Below are 27562 nucleotides of genomic sequence, written 5' to 3'. Positions count from 1 at the left end.
GACAGTACTTTACAAACTGGTTAATCAGAAGTTCACCCTTGCCCTCCATAACTACTAAATGCCACACAAAGGCCTTCCCCAACACTTACTTATAGAGTGACAGAACATTAGCTGCAGACATAATGTCATCATGGTTGCAATTTGCATGCTGATAGGAAGTTAACAGAACGTAGAGATGTGAAATGAGGCTGGCTGACTGGGAGTGGCCCTGCTAGGCTCCATTTGTCTATCCCCATTAGTCCACGGTTTGGCTTACTGTGCTTGTGCTTTCTCTCATTACTACGGAAATTGTAAACTATGTTTCCAAGGATGTATTACCCAGGCTCCTGGAAGACTGCTTATCAGTTCACAGAGTGGAACTGTGGAGCCAGTGTGCTCTCCGTTGTTAGGAAGGCCAGTGTTCTGCTCTGGAAGCAGCCTCTGATCAAGGCTTTGGAAAAGTGTGTGGATTCAAAAGAGAATGGAACAGCAAATTTTCTGGGGATAAATTTACAGAATGCTTGTAAAGACAGGACCAGGAGGCTCTGGGGTACTGATTCCATACTGGGGCTGAAGGTAGGAAAGAAAAATAGCATAAATTACCATTTTTTAATCATCAGAGAGTATGGGAGGGACACAGGGATTTTTTTTTTTAAAAACATATTAACAAAGAAGTTATGGGTAAATGCAAAGAGCCAAATTACTTAAAGGTGTTTATTATTATTATTACAATGACAATTGCAGTTTCATTGTTACAGAGAAGTAAACACAGGACCGGGTCACTCCACAGAGTCTGGTTACTGGAGACTTCTGTCCCTCCATTCCTCACTGCCTGATCAGCAGACCATGCATCCCGTCATTTCACTTAAAGAAGAGAAACAACCCTACCTCTCCCTGTGTTCTGAGTCATCCAGTCAACAGAGGAGCAGGAGGAAGGCCACGTAAGCACACGTAGCTCAGAGATGAAAACGTGCTTCATGGCATCACTGGCTCATGGTGTCCTGAGAGTGATCCGGTCTCCTAGGTGACTGGGCAGACTTGCTTCCCCGTAATTACTTATGCCTCATCCAAGGACCTCACTTCTAAGCTCCTTTCAGAGCTGTGAGCTGCTGGTAGCTGACCACTGGGCACACTGAGATAAACATAGGTGGTAACGTGCCTGCCGCACAGTTTGAAACCTTCGAAGATTCTCTCAAAATCTACCACGATCACATATGAATCTGTTATTACAAAGGAGTGGAACTAACAATGAAGCGGTAGTTAGGAGTGAATCCCAGGGACTGAGTTTATACAGAAAAAGCCACTATTTACCCTTAGAGAGAAATACTTTTCACGTTCAAACTGAAGCAAATGGTATCTGATACTCAGGCATTTTATTGAGGACCAGGGAGTCCAATCCTACAATAACATACAAATATGAAACCAGCTCTTCCCCGGTTAGTGGCGATGAACCTTGGGGTGATTCTTCAATGTCCCCTGCACTGACTCCCCTTCACTAGATGTCAACAGTTTTCCTACAGTCCAGCTGTATGGAGCCCTCAGACCCTGCTCTGATCTGTGTCAGGGAAGCCAAAGAGGAGCAGGAATTAAGGTGAAGTGAGCAGGGACCACACCTGAGTTCTCGGAGCCGAAGGAGGATAGAGGTAAAAGTTCCCAATTACACTATTTATTTCAAAGTCAGGTTCTATAATCTAGATACAAATTGACCTGAGGACACAGGAGTGGAGACCTGCAATTCTGTTACTTAGAGAAATGGGGAAGGAAAAAAAAATACTTGTAGATCCTCTTCATCTAACTGTACATACATACGGGCTTCTGCCTTGATATGGGTGGGAACCGGATGGCTCTAAGGATGAAAGACCGACAGCTGGGAGGACATGAGCGCCTGGTGGGATCTGTGGAGACAGCCGAAGCAATGCTGATATTTTACACGATTAAGCTTAGGGCAGAAAAGCACAAGGGGCTAGCAGACTGCCCCGCGGGCTCTGGACATCTACCCCCAGACTCAGGATGGAGATGAACACCACCACTGAGCTTTCAGACAGCCACTGGAAGGCTTTGAAACCAAGAAGAAAAACCTCCGAGGGAACAATGTAAAAGAACAAAAGCAACAACACCACGTCTGTACAACTCTGGAGTGGAAATGAACTTGCAGTCTCTATGCAAGGAGAGGCATTGGTGTGAGCCTTGTATTCTACCTGAGTTTAAAATCCTCAGAAAACTCCTGGCTCTTAAACGTACGTGAACAGTGGTATACGCACTCAGTGTAATGAGTTTCAAAAAAGCTTCAGTGAAGAGAGCTGAGTGGTGTCGATGAGTCTGCTCATGGGTGACAATATGCAGAAGGCACCATTAATCAGGAAGCCTGGGGAAGCACTGTGACCAAAACACTTCCTCTTTTTCTTTAATAAGTATCTATAGAAAAGTGCAGGCAGGATATAACAAGCCATTTAACTAAACCAAGTAAACTTTCTTTTCTAAGGCTGGACACCTCGCCAAACAGCTGTACTTTGCTGTCTGTGAGTCTCACTTATAAATACCGACACCATCAATACATGGCAGACTGCACACAGCTGCTGAGGATGAAGTCCCTGATGTACAGGGGTCACAGAAGGACCAACTCAATCCTAGAAATTGAGTGCTGGGCTGCTCTTTGGATCTTACTGTAGGCACCCTTTAAAGGGCCAGAAAATTTCACATAATATAAACTATTTTGGTACCAAATAGAAAATAATAGGGATTATTCCTCATAGCAACCAGCATACACTCCTTGGGGATCTGATCTCCAATAAAATAGCATGACCAAAAGAGCCACAAAATAACAGATTAAATATTCTTAGATCCTGTTGTTTTAAAGCTGGAAAATGTCACCAAGTCAGTTACAAAAGTCCGGATAGGCCTTCCGCCTTCCTACAGAAGAAAGGAGGGAGGATAAGGAGCCAATGGGCATCTGTTTAGAGTTGGAAGCACCAAGGAGCCTTCTGCACCGTCTCAGAGTCGGACAGAACGTTGCTCTTGGGATATGCAAATGCTCATTTGTTACAAGCACGAAGGCAGTAACATCCCAGGCCAGCTAAGAGTCAGACTGCTTGTCAAAAGCTGTGGTTTCTTAGAAGCTACTGGTTAGAGCAGCTCCCTTTCCACATTCTTTGTAAGCAGAATTAGATTCTGTACTATTTAGTGATCAATGTTCAAATCAATTGACAGGAAGCGATGACGTAGCACTCATTCAGCGAAAAGCAAGTCAAATCTGAGCCGAACGTCTGAAGGTCAGCCAAAGGTCAGGTAGAATCCTGTCTCAGCAAATTCACACAGGAAATCTACTTCAGATCTCATATGAATACTGAAGGACAAACACTTTTAAAATAAACATTCCTGAAGTATAATACAAACCAAGAAACTGGTGTTGAACTAAGTTTCAGATCAGAATGTGTGTCACAACCATATTAAATTTTGACAATGTTGCAGGCAGATAGTGCCTCTGTTCCTCTTGAGTGGTAATTCTAGTTCAGATAGAAACTAGAAGTTTAAAAAATGACATTTAGGCCCAAAGTCTAGTCTACAATTCTTTCAGAAAATTCTACAGCTTTTCTTTCAGAAGCATGGGCTATATTTTTTGTCCCCTTTGATCAAACACTTGAGAAAACCCAGCCACAGAACTACTTTCTGGAGGAGGAGTATTCAACAGAAGAGACGGAAGGCAGCATTCAACAACAGCCACCTGCATGTGATCTGCCTAACTCACCGAGTCTGTGTACGCACTGTGCGCATCTGAGCTGGGGCAGAGCCCAGGGCTCTTCTATGGTAGAAAGTGTTCTACCACTCAGCTACGTCCCAGATCTCTCTATTTTGGAACAGGGTCTGACTAAGTTGCCCAGGTTGGTCTTGAACTTGTGATCCTCATGCCTCTCTCTGCAGTAGATGGGATAACATGCTACCAGGCATGGCTTATAGAGTTTTCAGAAAACATTTTCGAGAGCACTAAGGCATGCTTACATTGATAAGCTGTTGGAGGAACATTTGCTGAACGCCTGGAAACTATGTTAATGACTACGAAACACTGTACCTGTCATCCAGCTTTCCCTTTGGAAGGAAGCTAAGGCGGCTTCATGTTCACTTTTAAATTAAATAAAAGTAAATCATAAAAGGAAGGCGATGAACTGCTAAAGCAAATTATGGAAATAAAAACCCAACTACTTCAAAGTATACAGTTTCATTCTGCTTCCTTCAAAAGCAATGGTCACACAGAGCTCAGAGGGATACACAGAACCATGCTGTGAGCGGCAGGGGACATGCTTTCTTCTCAGAGTTCAAATGCAGGGAACTTGGCCTTTGTGGGGACTAACAGGTCAGCCAAGAAATATATCGTTCCAGCCATCCCTAAAGGAACAGAAAGAAGCACAAGTTACTACACCACATGGCTCTATTTAATAAGGCGGCTCATTGCTTTTTGTCATCAACTTTATGTTAAGTCATGGGAAGCATATGGGAAGCATCCTGTAATTCCTACCCCACATTCAAAATCAGAGGCCCCGAGTAGGGTTCTTGGCTGTCTTTCTATCTAGGGGAAGATAGGAGACAGAATGGAGGCAAACCAGTTCAAGATACTTACTCAAGCCACTCACTTCCTGTCACTTGGCCACATGTGAGTTCCTTCACCACAGCCTCGTGGCCATTTTCCTCCTGGAGGCTCTGCATCTATGACTCCACATATGCCTAGCTCCATAAATGGTGGCCACCATTACAGCTACTAACATTATAGTCTGTGGTAATGTGGTAACATGCTCACTGACTCTTTCTTTTGGGCGGTGGGGTGGGTGGGACACAGTTTCATACAGTCCAGGCTGGCCTTAAACAAATAAGTGGCCTAGGATGACCCTGAAATGCTGATCCTCCTGCCTCTACTGTCTCCAGCCCTTGAGTGCTGTGATTATAGTGGGGATTGTGAGTGTGTGCCAATGCCCAGTTTACCTAGCACAAAAGATGGAACCCAGGGTTTCAGGTTACTAAGCAAGCACTCTGACAACGAGCTATGTCCTCAGCCTTGCTAAGTGACCAACACATCAGGAAAGATGTTTAAGAATGGACTATAAAGATCAGTTTGTGGTTAGACCTGGAAAACCGACACATCATCATCAAGCAGAGGTAGTTGATGGCATCAGAAGCTAAGTTGTGTGTGAGAAATACCTTCAAAGAGAGAGAAGGGGGTGTCCGGTGTCCTGCACCCGTGCTCTCCATAGTCTAAGCACCACTCAGCAAACTGAAAATGAGACAGAGTTCAATTACTGCAGTTATTTCCAGATCCTAGGAACTCACGAAAACTGCCTGTTACTTTGAATAATTCCCAAGCTATCAAGTGAGAGGCAGAAGACTGAGGAACGGGTGGTTTGGAGGCAGGTGTATGGCTTGGGAGTTTAGGGAGCAGTAAGAACACTGATGCCAAAGAACAAAATGACCCTTCATCCTTTGCTCCCACGAATGTCCAACAGAATCCACCCTTTTAAGGGATGTTAATGGAACTGACTAGTTCTCAAGGTTTTCCTTAAAGGACTTTATAAATTCTAAGCCCACGGACCCTTTCAACCTCCCAAGGGGATGCTTCCTGTGCACAGCCTGGCTCTTACCTTACAGGCCCTGTACAGGTATTTCGCATCTTGTGTGAGGTTATAGAGTGCCAGGAAAGCATAGGCATTCCCTGCAGCTCCGTGGCACAGCCCATAGCCTTTCTTCAGTAGCCCGTACTGCCAGATCACGTCAGCACACTGCTGGGCGTCACACAGGTAATGCTCCTCTTTGAACACCTGCAGAGTCAAGGGACACACGGGAGCTCTGTCATCAGGGGTGTAAAGCTCTTCCTGCCTGGGAAGGCAAGGTGGGGAAGAGGAGGAGGAGGCATGGCAAGAAGTAAGGAACGCAACAGGATGTGCGGTACTTTCAAAGACAAACTTAACACTGACTTGTATCACAGTTAGGTTTGTCACCTTGACACAAGACGAGGCACACTTGGGAAGAGGGGGCCTCCACTGATAAACTGTCCCATCAGACTGGCCTGTGGGCATGTCTTTGGGTGTTTCCTTGATTGATGATTGAGGGAGAAAGGCCTAGTCCACTGTGGGTGGTGCTATCCCCTGTCATGTGGTCTTTGGGTGTGTAAGAAAGAGGGCTGAGCAAGGCAGGGAAGGCAAGTAGCATTCGCCCATGGACTTTCAGTTCTTGTCGCCTCAGGTTCCTGCCTTGGCTTCCCTTCACACTGGACTAACCTTTTCTTCCCTATTCCAAGCTGCTTTTCGTCAGTGTATTATCACAGCAACAGAAAGCTAACTAATGTAACCAGCTTTGCTTTTAAAAATAACTGGGCCTGCTTGTGTGTGTGTGTGTGTGTGTGTGTGTGTGTGTGTGTGTGTGTGTGTGTGTGTGACAGACGCAGCAACAATACTGAACTGGTCACTTGTTTTATCACCAATCCCTTTCTAAAGAACACACGGGCCATATGCAAGTCATACAACTTGAGTAACTGACACCCTTCACCATCAGAGTGTCTTTACCTCCTGGGGAAGAATCAATGAGCTGTTATATGTTTGTGTGTTTGTGTGGGGGGTACCTATGGAGGCCAAAGGTCCAGGTCAGGTGTTTTCACACTATATTTTAGGATAGTGTCTCTCTCACCCTGGAGCACAAGGACTGGGCAACACTAGCTAATCAGGATGCTCTAGGGATCGTCCTGTGTCCAACTCCAGCACTGGGACTGCATTTTATGTATACAATTCAGTGGCACTACAGTCGTAAAGCTGGGCCCTGACACCACTTCTATCTTTATCACTACACATTGAGCAGCATTCCCTGTTTTCTACTCCTGACCCCGACACCTTCTATTTTCTGTCTGTAATTTCCCTATTCTGGATACTTCCTATTAGCCATCACTCCATAGAAGTGACATTTCCTCTTCTGTGTTGCATTTCTGGGTGTCTACTTACTCTGTTTAGCATGTTTTCAAAGTCTGAGTATTGCATGTGTATTAGAATTCATTCCCTTTTCTGACTGGACACTATGCCCCAGCATGCACATGCCATGTTTTATCTACTTGTCCGTCTGTTGATGGAGAAGGGATGCTTAGCTACTTCTCACACTTGGATTAGAGCAGGGCTGTTATGGATGGTCACTTCAGGGGAGGGGCACAGGTCCAGAGTGGAGCTGCTGGGTTGGATGTCAGTGCTGTTTAAGAGCCAGCAGTCTTTCTGCATGGCAGCTGTATCCTTCACATCGCTGAAGCGATGGGTAAGGACCCTGCTTTCAGTCACGCTTCTGGGGTACTGATCGTGGCTCTGCCACTTCTGTTATCATCTTGGTTACTCTGCAGTGAAGCCGCTTCTGGTGTTATGAGATGGTGTTCACTATGGTAGGATGGACAACTGTGAGAGGGATGCTAACAACGACCTTAGACCCAACAGTTGTTCATAATCCTTTCGTGACTGAGAATAGTGTTAAGTTGTAAAAGCGTTTGCTATTTTGTTGTTAACCAAGAGAACAAGAGGTACCTTGTATGCTTGGATGAGCATATAGATGACCCCAGGGGCGCCATGGCACCAGTGGACAAGCAGGTCTCTGGTGTCATCCAAACATGAAGGGTAGTTGCCAGAAGGGAACTTCAGCTGGCAGACAAAGTCTACACTGGGTTTCACCAAACTATGTAACTTCCCTTGGCTTACACGAAGGCTGGGCTAAAGAGGAAAGACAGGATTATTAGTTCTGTTGAAGAGAATGACATTCCTAGAACTCAAAATGAGTTAAAACCAAACCAGAAAAAAAAAATCATGCCTAATAGGAAATGTGACATCATTAAAAGGCTTCATATCTCTTCCGATTTCTTCATCTGCTAGATAGTCTTGTTTTAATCTAGTTTATGATTTTTAAGAAATGGAACAAACTACAGGTGGGCCATTATTGACCTCTTATGGCCTTCTGTATGTGTTGTTTCTAATGACTGCTGTTATGGACAGGTTCACAAGTACTGTGCCCACGTCAATGCTTGCAAACAAGGGTGAAACAGATGTGTGTTGAGTGCAGGGATGCACTGACCACCAAGCTCACCTTCCACTTTAAGACAGAGTGGTAGTGGATGCTGTCTGTAACAGAGAAGGGCACGAGAGAGACTGGGAGATCTGAGACCTGATGCAGAAGTACAGTATGCCTCCACACCAAATTGGAAATGACTTGTACACTGGATTACTCTGATACTAGGATATAGAGATTTATAAATCATGGTGAGGCAGGGCACATGAATGTTATTTGGAATATAATCTAGTCATTTTCTTTTTGATACTGTTCTTAATTCAGGGCCTGTTCATTCTTTAAAAGACATAGGGGGGCTGGAGAGATGGCTCAGCGGTTAAGAGCATTGACTGCTCTTCCAGAGGTTCTAAGGTCCCAGCAACCACATGGTGGCTCACAACCATCTGTAATGGGGTCTGATGCCCTCCTTCTGGTGTGTCTGAAAACAGCTACAATGTACTCATATAAATATAATAAATAAATCTTAAAAAAAAAGACATAGGGGACAGGGCATGCAGGATGAGGGGTACACAATCAGGGGATGGCGCTGGAAATGATAAGATGTAGTATGTTCTTAGCATTCTGGGCTCTTCAAGGCATGTAAGAACAGTACTTTACACAAGGAAAAGTCAGAGCAAAGTATTAAAGTGGAGTGAGTCCCTCCCCAGGACTCATCCAACATGACCGAGAAGTAATGCTGTTCAATGTTATATTAATAGCTAGGCACAGTCACAAACAGATTTCCATTACTAAAACCTTCATCATTTCAAATAGATAACAACCTGGAAATTGAAAAATCGATGCTGTGGTTTCCAGATTTCTTATTAGAGCTTGCAGAAAGAGGCAGGGCGATATCTCTTGACTATTAGATTAAATGGCAGGTCAAAAAGGCTACCACCATTCACTGACATGTTATGATTTTAACACACCTTGAATGTCAAAAGACACAAACCTTCTTTTTCTGAAAGCTGTTTAAGAATATACATGTAGTTCTAGAAATATGCATCACCAAGGGAACAATCTGGAAGAAGGAATTTAAATCTTGGTTGTCAATAATGCTAATTATACAACTTCTACTAGAAAACAGAATAAGTGAATGAGTGAATGAATGAATGAATGCAGGTTGGCCTCTTATCGCTGCTCCCAAACTGTGACTGTATTCTAAGGCAAACATGGGTCGAGGAGAGGTAGGACACGGTTTTGTATTCTTGCAGCTAGATGGTGACATACACATCCATGCGTGCATGCTGGACACACGAGTAGACAATACCTTCCTTTATGCGACACTGTGATTTGTAAAGAAGAGGCACTTGATTCTGCTTCCAGAAAGAATCCATTTTCTTCTGCCATAAATTTTCATTCACAAACACCAATTGTTGTCTTAGAACTAGGCATCCTCTGAGTTCTCTTTCTGACCTTCCCCAAATCAAGTTTACTGCAGTGAATTCTATTTGTCTTCAGTCTTTCTAATTTGGGGTGATGTCTCCCACTACTGTCAGAACCTGAGAACTATGGAACATAGCACGAAATCCCCTGGATAGTCTTCCTGGCTTTGTTCTCCCAGTGAGCCTTAGGCAGTGTGTGCTGTTATTTTTTTTTTTTAATTGATTTTTGTTTTCACTCTTCAAGTCTGTTTCAGTGGGTTTTCTTTATAATAGGGAATAATACTTGTAACTCCAGGCATTTTCTGAGAGAGACCAACAAAGGGCACATCATTGAGAATTAGAGGTCATGATCCTGCTCCAGTTGCATGCTGGGAGTGCATATTCACCTGGTTCAAGCAGCATCCCCAGGATGGGGGTCTTCATGCTGTCACACTTGAAAGAGCTCCCTGGCTACTGCACCTCTGCTGAGGTCAGATGACTGCAAGGCGTGTGACTCAGTGAGTGACAGACAGGAAGACAGTGTCAGGATCTGATCCCCAGCCAAGACAGTACACATGGGCCTGGTCAGCTTAGTCTCGCCTTGAGCATCCCTTACCTGCATCAGGTAGTAATAAATGCCTGCCAAGCCGTGGGCAGCCCCCACGTAATACTCCTGGTACCACTCGTACATCAGTGGGGATTTCGTGGCGAAGTTTCTCTTTCTAGACAGCTTTTCCCCAGAGGTTAAGATGGTTTCACAAATCTACAGGGAGAGAGCCAAGCGATGTAACAAGATGGTTAGACAAAAAGTGCTCTTGGTGGAGGCAAGGGAGTTTTTGTTAAGAAGTACTGAAAAACTGGAAGGGAATCGGACACTATCATCCACCAGGAAGGACAGGCAGTTCCCTTCTGAGAAGTGGGAATATATTTTGTCTAGAGGACTGTTGGCTGAGGAGGTCCCCCAACTCTCTTTATTAGCACTTTTAAGAATCCATCCTTCAAAGAAAAGCACAAACTCCTCCTGGCACTGAAGGAGATATTTGTATCTGAGAGATGGATCTGGCCTCTGTCTCCCCTAGGGAGGGCCTCTGAATGGTCAAACCTAGCAGGATGGCCTTCTGACTCGCTTGGCTCCTGACAGGGCCTCCCACAGACCGAGTGTGAAGCTGCAGGCTCTCTGACGGTGCCTCACCTATACAGGCCAAACACCTGGCCTCCCTACATGGACACAGTAGGTGGAGAGACAAAGAGTATGCAAGCAGCTGCCTCAGACACTCTAAACCCCACAGAACTGCATTACCTGCTGAATGTGGCTCTGAGGAATCTTCTCCTCTCCAAAGTTCTTATTGACAAAAAGCAGAGCGAAGATGTAGCCTATGCGGCCGTAGAGCATTTCATTTGGTACGTGAGGATCAATCTTATTTAGGTGAATGAGCCTAGGAACAGAAACATGTGACTATGATCACCTGACAGGGGGCAGACACTGGCATTCCAAGTGGTCCATTAAAATATATAAACACCAACACATAAGCATACATACCTAAAAGCAAAGTTAAAATTAGCCCCGTACTGAGTTCACATTGGAACCGGTCAAACACAAGGAGAATGCACAAGTGAGGCAGAGGCTCTAGGATTCTCCCTAGCTTCTCACATTCGCTGGCTCTAAGACTTCTGCTTAAGCAGTGGAGATGGGAGGAGCTAGCAAGTGCAGCCATCACAGCATTTAGCCGGGATTAATCGATGCTTGGAGAGCTGCTGGCTTTATGCTTGCTGCATCCCACTCACCTTCATTGCAGCCTGCTTGGCCACGAGGTAACACATGCAAGTGGCATAAACCCTTCTAGCTTTTATTTTTAGAAACTATCTTGGCTACTGAGGTTTTTTTTTTTTTGTATGTGTATGTTTAGATCTATGTACACATAAAAATACATGTATGTGTAAATATAAATGCACCTTTCAAGATCTATCAAGCACACACATTCTTTTGTAAGTTGCAAAACAATATCCTGTCAGATTGAACATTATAATTTATTAGGTTCTCACTGCTGTATGCAGTACAGCTTTTTCAAAGTTTTTATGGGTTGTTTCCAGTTAAGTAGCACCGAGTGGACTCCACCCTTCCCTCTCCCATTAAACACAGCACCAGCAACCTGGACAGAATAACAAGGTAGCTATTTGAGTACTTTGGAAAGGAAATGGCAGCTAATAATGGGGCAGAATCTGGAATACCAAATTGGAGGGTTTTTTTCCTCTTCCAATATTCCCTTGGCCTGACCTCAGTACAGCCCAAAACACAGAAGTAGGTAACTGCAAGCTGACAGTGATCTCAGAAGAAGTTCTGTCTTAAGGATGAACAGGAAAGGACGGTCCCTAACAAAAAACTAGATTGAGTTTCTCTCTCTCTCTCCTTACAAGCCCCGAGAAAGCAGAAGCAACTGCTATGGGAAGCCACAGCAGTCAGATCTGTAAGGGAGACTAGAGACCTTCCTCAGAAACCAGAGGCGCTGTGGTTCCATGGAGGATAACCTAGTCAGCTTACCTCACTTCTGTCTCTCAGCCCAGATGCGGGCGCAGGGAAGTACAGCGGGGTAATGAAACCCCAGGCAGACAGAAAGCAGGGAGAGCCCAGGGGAGTGCGCTTGTTAGAGAACACACAGACTAGGGAGCTGCAACTCTGAGAGCGAGTTTGTGTGAGTTTTTTGTTTTTGGTTGTTTTTTGTTTTGTTCAGGGGGATTTTCTTGCTGCTTTAGAATTTTTATTCACATGGAGTTTCGAAATGCATCTCAATTTTCTCTAAATTCTCTATGAACTTCAGTGGGATCCCATTTAAGTTATTAAAACACTTGACATTTTGGTCAAAACTTGACAAAATGGTATTAGTGTAAAAACCTAGGGACTTTCTGGAAAATCAAATGTAAACTGGTATTTTACAATATACTAATCTCCATGTCTCATCTTTAAGAATGAATCCTGATTTTAAAGTTGGCTTGTTTGCTGTCAGGGTGGAAACTCCCTTTGGATCATCAGCATTTGCAGTATTACAACGCACACAGGAAGGAGGGATGGTTCTACTGGGATTGTAACCAGGCATCAATAGTCAGTGACTCAATACTTTCTACCAAAATCCATACCAAGACCTGGTTAATAAAAGCAGTAAGGAGTTTGAGGAAATGGCTTTTTTTTGGTAGAATGAGCTGAGAGAATTGCAGATTTGGATGTCTTCCTCGTCCTTTAATGCTAGTCCAGGGACACTGGCTTTCTCTGAGCTATAAGAGCGAGCTCTGAAACTATCATATGTGTTCTTATTTTTAGTAATTATTTGCCCATTTCGTAGAACTAGGCCATTGCCCGCACTTTTATTTAACACACATCGCTAAGGTAGCAGACAGCCATCACCCCTGGAGGCCAACAGTATTTCCCCAGATCAAAACCACAAGAAACTCAGGCACACAGAACTATGGTAACTGCTCCAGCAGATCAGCGCACACCAGCGCACACAGCCAAGAGTCAGGCTACTGTTAGACAGAAGAGCATTTGTGAGAAAGGAATACGCCTCTCACACCCCCTTCTCCTCCTATCACCTACTAGGAGGGCAGGCAAACTTGGTGCCTAAAATGAAGAAGACCTCTTGCCGTACGCAGAATGAGATGACTCTGGGTCTGAAGTAGCTGACATGCAACAATGTTTGAAAAAATTAAACACATTTTTTTTTTTTATTAACTTGAGTATTTCTTATATACATTTCGAGTGTTATTCCCTTTCCGGTTTCCAGGCAAACATCCCCTCTCCCTCCCCTTCTTTATGGGTGTTCCTCCCACCCTCCCCAATTGCCGCCTCCCCCCAACAGTCTAGTTCACTGGGGTTCAGTCTTAGCAGGACCCAGGGCTTCCCTTCCACTGGTGCTCTTACTAGGATATTCATTGCTACCTATGAGGTTTGGAGCCCAGGGTCAGTCCATGTATAGTCTTTTAGGTAGTGGCTTAGTCCCTGGAAGCTCTGTTTGCTTGGCATTGTTGTACATATGGGGTCACGAGCCCCTTCAAGCTCTTCCAGTTCTTTCTCTGATTCCTTCAATGGGGGTCCTATTCTCAAATCAGTGGTTTGCTGCTGGCATACGCCTCTGTGTTTGCTGTATTCTGGCTGTGTCTCTCAGGAGCAATCTACATCCGGCTCCTGTCGGTCTGCACTTCTTTGCTTCATCCATCTTGTCTAATTGGGTGGCTGTATATGTATGGGCCACATGTGGGGCAGACTCTGAATGGGTGTTCCTTCTGTGTCTGTTAAACACATTTTTAAGTTAGATATATTTTTTATTTTATACACGAGTGTTTCATTTGAGTGGTGCATGTGTAGCTTGCGTGTGCTTGGTACCTGCGGTGGTCAGAAGGAGGCATGGGATCCCCTAGAACTGGAGTCATGGAGGGTGTGAGTCACATGAGGATGCTGGGAATTGAACCCAGGTTCTCTGCAAGAGCAACCAGTGCTCTGCTCCAATCACTGGGCCCTCTCTCCATTTCTAGAATAAAGGGTATTTTATGGTTGCTTGTTCCTTGGTAGAAAAAAGGGGCTGAAAAAAGACTGACATGCTGCGAGGGACTGATGCACCTCTATAGCCAGTCTGTAAAGCCTAGTCCCCATCTTCCTTACTCCCCGCCACAACGACAGGAAACAACGGCAGTGTTTCTGCCAGCATATCTCGGGGGCAGGGTCACCACGGCAGACGTCTGTCTCCTTGTGAGACTCTGTTTAAGCCTCGATCATGCCACCAGGCCGTGTGAGTGGCAGGGAGGTAAGGTGGTTTTTCACACACATCTACTGCTGCTGCAGGGCTAGAATGGGCAGGAAGTGCCCATCCTGACTTAGACCCTCAGCCTCCAATTATTCTTGAAGTCACAAATGGCAAAAATAAATGTGTTTGTTTGTTTGTTTATTTATTTATTTATTTATTTTTATTTTGTTTATTTTTTTCCAGAAATGGTTTCTCTGTGTAACCCTGGTTGTTCTGGACTTGCTTTGTAGACCAGGTTGGCCTCAAACTCACAGAGATCTGCCTGCCTCTGCCTCCCAAGTGCTAGGATTAAAGGTGGGTGCCACCACTGCCCAGCTAATATATTGACATTTTTTATAGTCAAAGTCAATCCTGGTGGTAACAAACTAAAAGAAAAAAATGATATAGCACTTTTGGGCTACTGAATCAGGTTAATACTGTAAACACTGGCATTGGTGTGACTGTATGGAATATATATACACACATACATATTTATGTATCTTGGAGGGTAAGCTATTTCTACAGGGATCTGTCTAAGAGAGCTCACATGCCTTATTTTGGTCCAGTTGCTTTTCAGTATAAACCTATGCAGGTCTTTGAGGAGCGAAATGACTGGCACATATACTCTAGATCCAAAGGGTGCTATGCAGATTCTTGGGCCTTGTTCTGCTATGACCCATGCTGAACAACCAGGCAGTTGGAGGTTCTTCGGGGAATAAGAGGCTTCACGGAGCTGAGCATGCTGTATACACTGTGCCCTGAGCGCCTGGAAGGTGCGGGCAGGGCCAGTGGACCAGTTCCTGGTCATTCTGGGCTACAGAAGATTCTCCTTTTAAAACAAAGACTTCACACAGAAGAGCCCCCAGAGCTCAGAGACACTTCTGAGAGGATCTGGGAGGGCAACTGACATGGCCCCAGGCAGAGGAGCTTGGCCAGACCCTTTCTTTCAAAAGAACTTAGCAAAACATTTGCTAAGAAAATCATACGTGTTTTTCCCTTATGCCATAACTTGTATCTAGGAAATACTGGGGCTAAGAAAACAAATCTGTCCACTGTACACAAACTCTGTTACTGCAGTGGCCAGAATACAACCTCAAGGTCGGATCAGAATTCTGAATCAAGTGTTAATACAAATGCATCACAGATTTTGAAAACAAAAATGAACTTGATTTACTTTTGCAAAGGGATATTTAAGAAGGAAGATGTCGGTGTCATTTCTGCCCTAGGAAATACAATTATGAACCATTACTGCACTTAGTTCAATGACGATCTTACCAAAACACTTGAACTAAGGTGTTCTCATTTACACTACCACTAGGTGGCGAAATACAATTAACATTTTAAAACCAAGGTCATTTGCACTGGGGCTGGTTATAGCAGAATATGGTATACGGTTTAAATGCCTACAGATACACACTGTGCAGAGCCAGCATCTTCCAACAGCACAGTTTAGGCTAATAAGGAACATGGATTTCTTTTCTGGATCAGAATTCATCAGCACTTACTAGTGTTTCTGCTTTCTACAGGTAGGGCTCAGCCGTGTGCTTCACATGCTACACTCTGTCAATAAAATAACGAGGGCATTTGAAAATCATAAAGGCTGCTTTATGTCTTTTTGGAAACTCTCAAACCAGAAGCATATTTCTGCAGCTCCATTTATCTGTTTGGGTGGGCTGATGTTAATAGAAACAAGGTGTGAGAAGAGACCAGCGAGTCAGTGAATGTCCCTGGAGGAAGAGTAAAGACACTCAATGACCACAGTGTGCTGCTAGACACATAGTGGCACTTCCCGAGGGTGTTATAATGGGCAAAGTCCTTTTCTAATTCATCTCCCTACAACACACGTCTCACTCTGTCCAAACCCACAGCTCCTCCTCATCCTAACTACCAGCCTCCAAGTTCTACTCTGCCGGGCTGGTCACCTACTGTGGCAAACAGGAGATGCCTTCCATTTGCATTTTGACACCAAGAACTCCATGCAGACTACATAGAACTCCTACAGGGAATTTACCAGAGAGCAGAGAGAACCAGTGAGAGAGAGGTTCTGCCATTCAAGCAGGCCATTGTATTCACTGGCTCTCACTCATCCCTCTAAACCCTCCACCCCTGTGGGAAGTTAGAGACCTCCATCCGCCATTTGAAAAGTGCAAGTCCTATCCATTCCAGAAGCTAAAGATGCCCAGAGGCAGGTTAGGAACTAAAACCTAAAGGAAACTGATTTCTTTGGATTCTGGTTTCTTTATGTAAACATTACTTTTTTTTAATATTAACGGCATATTTGCTCTTTCAAACTTAAAATTCTGATTTTGAGATTCTATTTTATCAAGAAAATGCTGGAAAGGTAAAGGGGACACAACAAAGACACTGGTGTATGATTCCCCAGAGAGTCAGCCACCGGGACAGGACGATGGCTCATAAAAAAACAGAATAAGCAAGCACACTGACTCGACCTGAGGGCAAAAAGTAATTCTGGGCTTCTAGAAACCAAACGAATGGAATTTTTGCCACGGAGAGGGAGGAGATGCAGAAGGTGAAGGGAACACTGCAGTTCCCAACAGAGCTCATAAAACAAAGCTGGGGCCCCCAAGTCCCTTCTACATCCACATTCGAATACATACGTGACTGTAAGAATAACCACACACAGATACACACAGAGAGACAGACAGAACACACACACACACACACACACACACACACACACACACACACACACACACACACACACACAGTCTTTTGTTTTGAGAGAACCTTACGCTCTAGACTAGCCTGGCCTGGAACGTAACTACATGGCCCAGATTGGCCTTGAATTTATAGAAATCCTCCTGCCTCAACCTTCCCAGTGCTAGGATCATGGATAGGAGCCACCAGGCCTGTCTCAAATTCTGTAGTTTAACTGTACATAATAGTTATGCTGGCCATAAATAAGATGTTCTTGTTGTGTCATAAAATTTTAAAACGTAAATCACAAAAGGTATCAAATAATAAGTAAGTCTTATCTTACTCATTGGAGCATTTTAATTTTAATAAAGCAATCATGGCATCTGTTAATTGTGGTATCTGTTACCATTTCCCAGAGAGCGTTTCTTAGGTCAGGCCCTTAGGGTGAGAGGAGACGGCCGACTGCATGACTAGCAAAGAGAGCACTGCTGCAGCCACACATGCTCCTGAAAACCATGCGCAGACAGGGAGCAATGTGCATTTAAATTGTGTAACCAGCATTGAGCACAAACTCCGATCTGTTTCAACACCTTGTTTTACCAAATACCATTGACGTTCTTACAGAGCAGTTACTACTTGGCCACTGTATTGCAGGGAAGGTGACCTGTGTGACAACTGGAACCACTGTAACAGTTCTGAGAGTAATTCAGAGTGATACTGAAGAATGCTGTCTCAGAGATCGAAATGCCGATTGGTTTTAATAAATGAGAAAGGTAGGTTCTGTGTCAGACTTAAGTGAGCATCCAACAGTCCTGCTGGCCACTCCTGTGCCAGTAAACGGCAATGGGAACAAACTTACTTTATAGACTTTTAGAGAAATTATTGCTTTGTATCATCTACCACTCTGGTCAAGATTGGTGACAGATTTTTAAAATTCATATTTTAATTTTATTTTTTAGTGTACCCATGAGTTTAATGAAGATTATAAGAGCATGGGGCTTGGTTGTCACAAATGCATGGGAATCTTATCAGTTGCTGTTCCCTACCCTTGGCAGCCACTGACCACTGAGGAGATGATCAGGGCTGCTGTGGCTTGTGACTCCTCCCCTCTCCATGAAAGGATACTGGTAAGATTGATGCTGTGCAGGTCTATGGTAGGTGATCACAGCTGCAAAGAGTTCAAGAGAGCAATGGCCACACCACACCCACAGGGGAGGATGCCACACCTATAAGGCAGGATGCCACACCCACAGAGGAGGATGCCACACCTATAAGGCAGGATGCCACACCCACAGGGGAGGATGCCACACCCACAGGGCAGGATGCCACACCCACAGAGGAGGATGCCACACCTATAAGGCAGGATGCCACACCCACAGAGGAGGATGCCACACCTATAAGGCAGGATGCCACACCCACAGGGTAGGATGCCACACCCTCAGAGCAGGAAGTCACACCCTCAGAGCAGGAAGTCACACCCTCAGAGCAGGAAGTCACACCCACAGGGCAGGATTCCACAACAGGAGGCACAATTCCAGCTTCTTCCTAAGCCCTTCCATTCTTTCCAGCTCCCTTGATGGTCTCTGAGAGTGGAGGGGTGACATGATGCCATCACAGGGCTAAATCCTTAACAGGAACTTATTTTCAATGCTTAGATCAGTTATGAACCTCTATAGTAGCTGCCATCCAGGGCAGAAAGCAGCTTTTCTGACTAAAACTGACAATAGGCATCAACATAATAATGAGGTGATAATCTGACAGGTGCATCAAGTCCTTTCAGCAAAACAACAGCAGTGCCTTCCCCAGCAGGGCAGAAGACCACTTCAGCTGGGCTTCTGCCCAGGTTCGCAGTACCAGACATAAAATCCCTCCTGGTGAGTGGGCCTCACATCAGTAAGAAAAGAGTTGGTTACCCCTGTCAGAGTCGTGCCTGTACTGCACTAGCGGTCAGTAAGTCAGTAGTACACACTGCAGGGTTCATAGCTGACTGTAATGTCCCTCCTCCTACAGCAGCACCTTCCAGCATGATGAGGACTAACCAGCATGCAGAAACCTTGTGTACTTTTATATTAAACAATTCTTGGCCAAAGTTTTTTTTCTATACATACTAGATAATATGGCTTTTTGTTTGAAGTTGGACTATATAATTTGTGGCTTGATAGATACAGGTACAATTATATATTAAAATGTCAATGCGGAAAATGATTTATTATATTGATTCATAAAATGTTATAGGTAGAGCAAAAGATTCTTTCACTTTCCTTCTGTGGTTATAATTTCCAGTAGGAAAAAATAATGGTTATAATGAGAAAGCACCAGTGTATGGGACAAAATTTGGAGAGAATGGTGAACTTCTGTGTGTGCATGCATACGCAAGTTATACACCCACCAAGCAGCACTGGGATGAACAGAATGACTAACTCCTTCTCTGTCGCGTAAGCACAAGTTGAACAGTACAAAGAGCCTACTGATGAACTGCACACAGACCAGAATGACTGTTCGGTACCCATAAGAAAGGTTCTAGCACCCACAAACTACTAAAATATACCGACAATCGCATCATCATCTAAGGTGAGTGATTAATATGCAACCCATAAATATCTTCCTATTGCTTTGCAGCAGATTATCCTATAGTGCTCTGTAAACAGGCATACTGTTTAGGGAATGACACAAACTGTTTCCCCAACACTGCCTGCTGAGTGCGGATGGAAACCCATGGGTATGAAAGGACAATATATATTAATGAAAGAATCCCACAACTAACTAAACTGATAACTATGCAGTTTAGCAGCAATTATAGGAAAGAAGAATGAGAATATAAAAATCACAGGAGACTCTGGGGTGATCATGTTAGAAATGCAACTGACACAGGATCTCAGTAAGGACTCTGTGAATGAGCCCTCTGTGGGGCTGCATGCCTGTCCAACGCCTTCCGAGAACAAAAGAGTGTTTACAGTTTACAAAGTGGGATTACAGGTGCACCCCCATAATCTAGAATAGCAGTCTCAAATTAGTTTTTGGTCCTTGGTTTGCAAGGAGAGCCACTTCCTTTCCAAATGTGGATTCTGGGAAGCACCATGAATTATTCATGCCATGATCAAGGCTTTGATCCCAGGGAATTGATATTTGATCAGGACCATGCCCATGTCTTCTATTGTATACTAAGATAAGGATTACTAGGCGATTCCTTAACTGTAAGAGGAACAGGAGAACTGACCAAAAGCAGGGGGACGATTTACCTGCTGAGAGAAAAGCAAACTCAGTTGGACGTTCTGTTGGTAACATATGCAGAATCCTAAGGCTGTCTAGGCAACAATCCTCATAAGCAAACATGGTTACCGTGTGATGCAATCCTCTGCCTGCTTCCCGCTGTTCATCTTGTGGTACAGCACAGCAGCCACAGCCAGGGGGCCCGCGTCCCCACACAGGAAGGTGATGGACCGCCTGCTCAAACAGTTGAGGCTGTGCTTTACATAGCTGTGCGCCATCTGCAGATAGGCCGGGTCCCCAAACACATTGTGGAGATGAAGGTAAAGCATGGCGATGCCTGGAATGCAAGCAGAAAGGACACGGAGATGGGAGCCTGTCACTCGGGTGCCTTATCTGCTCATCTGGGTTGAGGTTTATGAGCTGGGTGACATCATTTGTAAGTACCGGTGACTTTCCTTCTAGCCTCAGCTCTAAGAATGAGGCAGAGCGAATCTTACTTTTCCTTGTATTACTACTCACTGTTCAAATTCTGTTAAGTAGTAAAGACTTTTGAAGACTTATCCAAGACAGAAACACATAGATGTACTGGCTGTAATTAATGTTTTTTGGTCAATGGCTGTTCTGTCAATCAATAATGAACAAGAAACATCTTTGCAACATAAAGCAATTCAGAGTAAGGAATGAAAAAGCTAACTTCTCTTTCAGCAAAAGGTAAACTTTCTTGTATGTGAGAGGCGTTTGTGTTGCTGAGTCCTAGACCCTGGCTCCCTGTCAGGGGCATCCCCTTACCCAGTACACTACTTTGGAGACTAACGTAAGAGCTGCCAGTGACTTTGACTTGGCCCCCACTCACCTTGCAACTTGTCTTCCCCTAAAGCCTGTGGAGTAACTGAGGCAGTGTGTGCAAATCCTTAATACAAATGCCTCTCACAGAGGACAGAGCTCTCCCTCTGAAGCTCAGTGAGAAGCGGTCAGAGATGTGGAGAAGAAGTCTGTCTGCCTAAAGCATTTCCAGAAACACTTTTTCCTGTAAAGCACATTTTCCATCTCATTTACCATTTTTAGGAGACACAGAGCCTATGTTTAAATCTAAATTAATAGAGCCAATCTCTTCATGGATTTCAACGCAGTAAAAATGCAGTCTGCAGAATTACTTCTCACTGTACTGAGGACAATTTTAGATTCAGATACTTTTCTCATTTTGCATGGGTAATCTCTAAAGCTTTGTGTTACAGACAATTCAATTTCACATGTATATTAAGGCCAAGTTTTCATTTCCTCCAGAAGTTAATAACCTTGTCTGCTCTTTCAAAGCAGCGTGGTGTTAGTAATTCCAGAAGTTGATGAGCAGATGTAAGGATTCACAGGGTTTGTAGACAAGTGTATGGAACCATGCACGTGGCGGGGAAGAAAACCCTCCTTTTCACAAATGATCAACATCAAGAGCTTCTCCCAGAATTACCTCCCTAATGGGCTTCATCACCACCCACATCACGCACCTGCCGGTGATCCACTTAAACTGCTGCCCTTCCACTTCCCCCTATTCCCACTGCCGCTGCAACCCCCCAATTAAGTGATGTTAGCACCAAAGCCAGATAATGACACAATGTGCATCTGGGAAAACAGAATGTGATTAAGTACAAGCCCAGAGGTGGTTTCCCTTTGGACTCCTGTCTCTCATGACCGACAACTTCTGTCTTAGCAGTTAACAAACAAGACCTACTGTGCCTCACAGCTACAAGACCCACACTCCTCATGAAGACTGCAGGACCTTCTGGTTGGTTCTTTCTGATGAGCACAGCGTCCTGTGTCTGGAGTCCACAGCCCCCGCTTCCAGTTCCCTCTGAGCCCCGGTGTCATCTTTCGATTCGACAGTCTGTTCCTGCACAGAGCACCCCACACTGATACTGCACACATACCTTCCTCTTTGCACAGATATCAAAGATGGCCGACAAGATGCAGCCTGTGGTCCTGCTGATAAGCCATCAGGCCTGGCCTCGGCTGCACACTGGGAATCATAAAGCACTGTAAGGCTGTGCACACAAACTGGCCTCCTTCCTCTGCCCATTCCTGCCTCCTAGAGGCAGCCACCTTCAATGATGTCATCTACTTGTCTGACTCGCTGCCTCCAAATTTCTAAGAGAAAGCCTACATATTCTTTGTCAATTCTTTCCATTTCAGACAGTTTTTAAAAAAATATTCCCATTTGGAATATGAAGATTTACCTTTTGTAACAGAGACATTAAAGTTCTCTAGATGTACACCCATTTCCCCTTAAATGATGACCTAGATTTCAGGGCAGACCGAATCTACAGCAGGGGATGGTTTCTGGCTAGGCAACCTCCTCCCACCTTCTCCTGTCTGGGATGCAGAAGTGATGGCATGGCTGACACAGTGACTGGGACTGTGCATTCTAGGATGCAGGTGTTGCTAGGAGATGGTGGTCTAGTACCTGAGAGCTACTATGCAGCCGCACCAGACCCTAGGCTGTCTACTAACACAAGCCACTGCTATCTAAGAATACCACCCGATGCAGTTAAGACCAGTCCTGGGGAAGAAAGCGCTTTTCAAAGCTAGAGGGGTAGCAGCAGCAGCTTACTCAGGTTGTCAGTCGATGGTGGTGGCTTCGGTTGAAATGTATCATTCTGAGCAGACAACGGCATGATGGTATTTTTTTTTAAATCACTTTAGCTGTCCTGTCAGGGTTGGAATAGCGGGTGCTCAAGGATAGTTAGGAGGGTGCAACAGGAGTGAGACACAGGGCAACAGAGGACCACTCCACCGTGAGAATGAACATGCCTGGGGTAAAACCAGCAGGGCGTGGTGGGGGATGGGTGACAAGCAGACGCCATGATGGCTCCTCAACGTCTCAGGTCCACAGCTCTGAGGGCACCACCAGGTTCTCAAGGGCAGACTAGTGCTATGCCCACGGAGACACACATCTGTAAATATGCTGCTGGTCTTTGAAGGACGCTTAACATCAGGAGGAAAATGCTCGTGCTAACAACACAGCTGGCCAGGGGCTCAGCAGTGATGCTCAGAGCTGCGTCTGTCAGCATTTCAATCTATCAGAGAACTCAGCTTCTTTAAGAGAAGACAGCGCCATCTGTGACTAAGTGTTCTCTTGGTTTACACCTGAGCTTTCACCCTGTTTGCCAAGCAAGGGTTACAAAGACAGGTATGCTTCTTTTTCCTATCTGCTAACCTGTACCATGCAAGAAAATGTTTAAATATTATTTAAGTTCTGATTATATTTAATTGGAGAATAAGCTTCATTTACCTTTTTTATTTACAAATATAAAGGCCTTCTTTTCATGAACCCAGATACATTTTGATGTTTTCATGAACACAAACCTTTTAAAAGTCTTAAAATTTTTTCTTTTAAAAATTACATTTTATTTGTCTGAGTGTGTGTGTGTGTGTGTGTGTGTGTGTGTATGCCATGCCACATACATGAAGGGTGACTCGTGGGCATCTGTTCTTTCCTGCTAATACCATGTGGGTCCAGGCAATGGAAATCACGTTGGGGCCTGGTGACAAGCACCTCCACTCGCTGCACCACCGCCCTGGCCAACACTAGCACGGACATTTAAGGTGAGCAGTACCAGTTTCTTACCGGGGTCGGCCCAGCCCATAACTGGTGTTGTTAAGCTGTGCAGGTTAGGTAGTGTCTTTGGCTTGTAGTCATTTTCAGCTTTGCTCATACTCATGGCTAAAACACGTGAATGTCTTAAAGGAGAGTGTAACCCAAGAGAAGGGCATAATCAAAGAAGTGGAAAAGGAAAACTGTAATCAGACGTATTTATTTATGAATCCGACAGTCAGAGAATGTGATCAGTGGGCATTTGGGGAAACACCTTAGTTCTGGTAATTGGAGTCGGCAATGATTCCCAGTGTATGTCAGCAGTGGGAGAGAGAGGACTGGAGAGTTTCCTTTCCTTAGAACAAAGCAAAGCACATGGACTTGCTACAGTTTTGTGGTCTGGGAGGACGCTGCATGTGACGTGAATGCTCCAGAAAGCTGTTCTCAGCTTTGTCCGCAGTGTCTGATGTCAGTCTCTGCTCTCACCTTCAGACACTTAGGTTCATTAAACAGTAAGCAACTTTCCGTCACACCCCCACATTCAAAATGTTCAACAACTACACTGGGCCAATGGCTGCTGCAGTGACACCAACATTCCTCTGAGTATGGAGCTGAGGAAGTCTGGGGCCGCCTCAGACTCACCCTATAAATGTGGATTTGAATGTTTGCAACTAATTTACTTTAAGAAAAAAGATAAGAAAACACTGTGAGGCCAAAAACGCTTCTCTGAGGGGCACCCAACCCTGGCTTGCTCTGCTGTTTCTCTCTAGAGCCCTGGGGAGGACAAGTGTTCAGGGACACTTCTAAATCTGCAATTTCCTTACTCAGCTACTGGTCGCAGCAGTGCGGGAAGTACAGCCAGCTGCGGGAAGTAATTAATACTAAGCCTTTGCATTTCTGAGGGATCATTAGTTCTATTCTTCCTGACCAATCAGGACCTCACTGTCCCAAATGTACACGCTGAGGATAAAATCGCTAGACACATGGGCCTTGCAAACTGCCTCTGCCTTGCTGGAGAGTGCTTTGTTTACTCAATAAGCAGTCAGCGGTGGTACCTTTGTCAGAGGATGCCAGCTCCCTGCAGGCCAGGGGGTCTCATGGCAGGACCACAGTGACAATCCGGACGTTAGGGAGCTGCCAGAGGTGTCCATTAGCACTCAGTAGTTTAGAATGTCGAAATTACTAACGGAAGGTGGGGGGAAAACTGCAGCCTGAGTGAAAACTGCTGCTTTATTGCTCATCATCAATTACTACACTTTCTTCCTTTCAGATGTGGGGAACAAGTGAAAGTCCCTGAACTCCCATTACCCATCACCCCGCCTTTCTGTATCAAGTTGGAGCTTTCTACCCTAATGGCAGAACTGTTCCTCAATCTCATGTGTCAGTGATCGGACACACGTTTCACCAATAGATGAATTCGAGGCCATTAGGGCAGCAGTGTCCTCCTGATGATCACTTACTGTTCCCAGCTCAACCATCCAGCCCAGGTTTCAGGCCAGCACCCATGCTATCTGCTCAGCTGTGCTCACACTGCCCACTGTGCACTGCTCACTGCTCACTGCACAAGTCCCCCAGAGCCTTTCACAGGAAATCTGGGAAGAAAGCAGGCACAATTCTTCACCTTCGATTTAATAGAGCCCTAAACAAAGCGGTTCAAAGAGCCCTTCAGACACGCGTCCTTTCTTGTAGCTATTTCCACAGCTGCCATGTAGCTGTGGAGCCAGGATTTAAGAGCAAAGGGAACCTCACATGTTCCTCCTCTCACTCAGTGTCCAGAGCCCTCTACTTGGTGAAGGTCTAATACAGAAGCACTGTTAGCCTTTCCCTGGACTAGCATAGCAGTTGATAAATAAGCTAAAAGGATGTTGGCTCTTCACCGTGGGGTCTAGGGCTGCCCCTGCCCTTCCTAGCTGTGCAAACATAAACCTCGCTAAGCCTGAACACTCTTCTAAAACCAGAAACAATAGCAGCTTTCATTGTAGAATCACTGCGTCATGTGGCCCCCAGGGAACACTCCTGGCACACACTGAATGGTTACGCATTCAACCATTAGACAGTGCACATCACTGAACGTTAACTCGTCTTAATCCAGCTCTGATCACTCATCTAAGGGGGCAGAGTGGATTGGGGCTACACTCCCCCTCTTCCCACATGCCAGCATCTCTCCTTCCGTCCTGATCTGTGAAGACAGAGAAATGCTCTCATACAGAAGCATCTCGAGGAGTCTGGGGAGAAGTTCAGACCAAGGGGTGTGAGAATCCAAAGCCTAAGAGACTGGCTCCTTACTAGTTTTACCAGTTATGGTGACTTGTCAGCCAATTCCTGAATTCCAACTGCGCCAGACTAGAGCTGTGGTGAACCGAGTCAAATCCTAGCAGATATGAGCTCAACTGAATTTTCATTCTTTTTCCCTTGCACCAAGTTTTAAGCAATTCTTTCAGGTTAAACAGGTAATGGCAAAGAGCAGTAATGCAGGCAACTGCCCAGTAGGAGTTACCTGGAATGGCAATGCCAAGTCCAACTGCAGCCTTGTCTGTAAAGGTCATTGCATAGGTTAATCTGATTCCCTTTCTACCATTTCTCTTTCTCTCCCCACCCCCACTCCCCCTCTCTCTGTGTGTGTATGTGTGTACACGCATACATGTGTGCCTGCAAAGTTGCTGCTGTAACTTTTTCTTAACTACTCTTAACTTTATTCATTAAGTCAGGGCCTCTTAACTGAACCCATAACTAGTCTAGCTACCCAGACTGCTTTGGGGATCTTGTGTGCACAATCAGAATGCTGGAATTACAGCCAGCCACCACAGCAGCTCGGAGTTCACATGGGTGCTAGGGACCTGAATGAACTCTGCTTGTCATCCTTGAACGGCAAGCCCTTTACCCAAATGAGCCATCTCCTCACTTCCTCTTCTAGCATTTGTTCTTGTTTGCTTACAAACACTGCCTTCTGCTCTCTGTGCTTCACCTGAGCACACTCAGGACAGGACACCTAAAGCCCACACTTGTTTCAAACTTGAGCCTTAGTAACATAACCTACAGTATAATGGCATCAATGTTAAATGCTTTGATAATATATAGCTCAGAAAGGGAGCAGACAAAGCTCCTGACGTAGTTATCTCTCCAGTGGATAAGAAGGGCTCTGGGAACCCACTGTCTACATCCAAGCACTGGCTTGGAGGGATGGGTGCTTCTAAGGAAGGTGAAGGGGAGGGACATCTGCTCAGGGCTCAGTTAGACACTGTACTGCTCAGCTGGGAGCTTCTTACAAAGAGAGATCGAATTACACAGAGAAGACAACTGGCCAGAAGGATTTCTTTCAGGTAACTCTAGTGTCAGCAGTAACTGAGACCCACATACCAATGCGGCAGCTAACAGCTATACGTTTGGCAGAGCAGAGGTATAGCATCTTGAAACACTAATGACGTGCATTTAGAGCCCGAGCTAATATCACTCTAGGGATCACAGTGTAGCTCTTCTTACTTAAAACGTTATCTAATACTTCAGCAAAGGACACTCATGCCAATCCCAGCCTCATTAACTTCCTGAGTTGGCTACTGGAACTTAGGTCACGTCCTTCAGAGCCGAATCCCTTGGAGCCCTTTGTGCACATGGCTTTTTCTCTTTTAAAGTCTAAGTTGATCATCATTTCTCTGAGGAGTCAGCACAGTAGAGTGGGGAAACATGACATCACATGGAGGCTAGCACTTTTCCTCAGTCTAAAGACACCAGAGAGAACAGCCCTCCCTCAGGCTTATTAATTCTCTGCTGTTACCTGTCAGAGAGTCAGTGTTTCCTAGTAAACACTTACTTTTAACACAGAGACCCATTAACCCTTTATAGCAATAACTCCTTACTCGTCTTTTGTGATTTCACCTCTGGGCGCTAACCTAAGATCTTCTACAGTCTTCCCTGGAACAAAAGGCAGCCCAGCCCTGTGACAGGTAGTACTA

General features: G+C 45.0%; 1 protein-coding gene across 1 annotated transcript in view; it reads right to left on the bottom strand.

Annotated features, from left to right (window-relative positions):
* Positions 1-675: 675 nt before the first annotated feature.
* Lancl1 (LanC like 1) overlaps positions 676-27562 on the bottom strand; it is a 37214-nt gene continuing 10327 nt past the window's right edge. The window contains exons 3-9 of the mRNA XM_032901263.1: positions 20159-20366; positions 10693-10828; positions 10009-10155; positions 7515-7697; positions 5604-5780; positions 5167-5239; positions 676-4359 (exon numbers count right to left, since the gene is read on the bottom strand). Coding sequence (XP_032757154.1) covers positions 4283-4359; positions 5167-5239; positions 5604-5780; positions 7515-7697; positions 10009-10155; positions 10693-10828; positions 20159-20366 — 1001 coding nt within the window. The 3' untranslated portion in view covers positions 676-4282. The remainder of the gene's footprint in view (positions 4360-5166; positions 5240-5603; positions 5781-7514; positions 7698-10008; positions 10156-10692; positions 10829-20158; positions 20367-27562) is intronic.

The sequence above is a fragment of the Rattus rattus genome, chromosome 4, assembly GCF_011064425.1.
Source record: "Rattus rattus isolate New Zealand chromosome 4, Rrattus_CSIRO_v1, whole genome shotgun sequence".
NCBI lineage: Eukaryota > Metazoa > Chordata > Mammalia > Rodentia > Muridae > Rattus > Rattus rattus.
The sequence above is the reverse complement of the archived record's forward strand: the minus strand, read 5'-3'. Positions and strand labels throughout refer to the sequence as shown.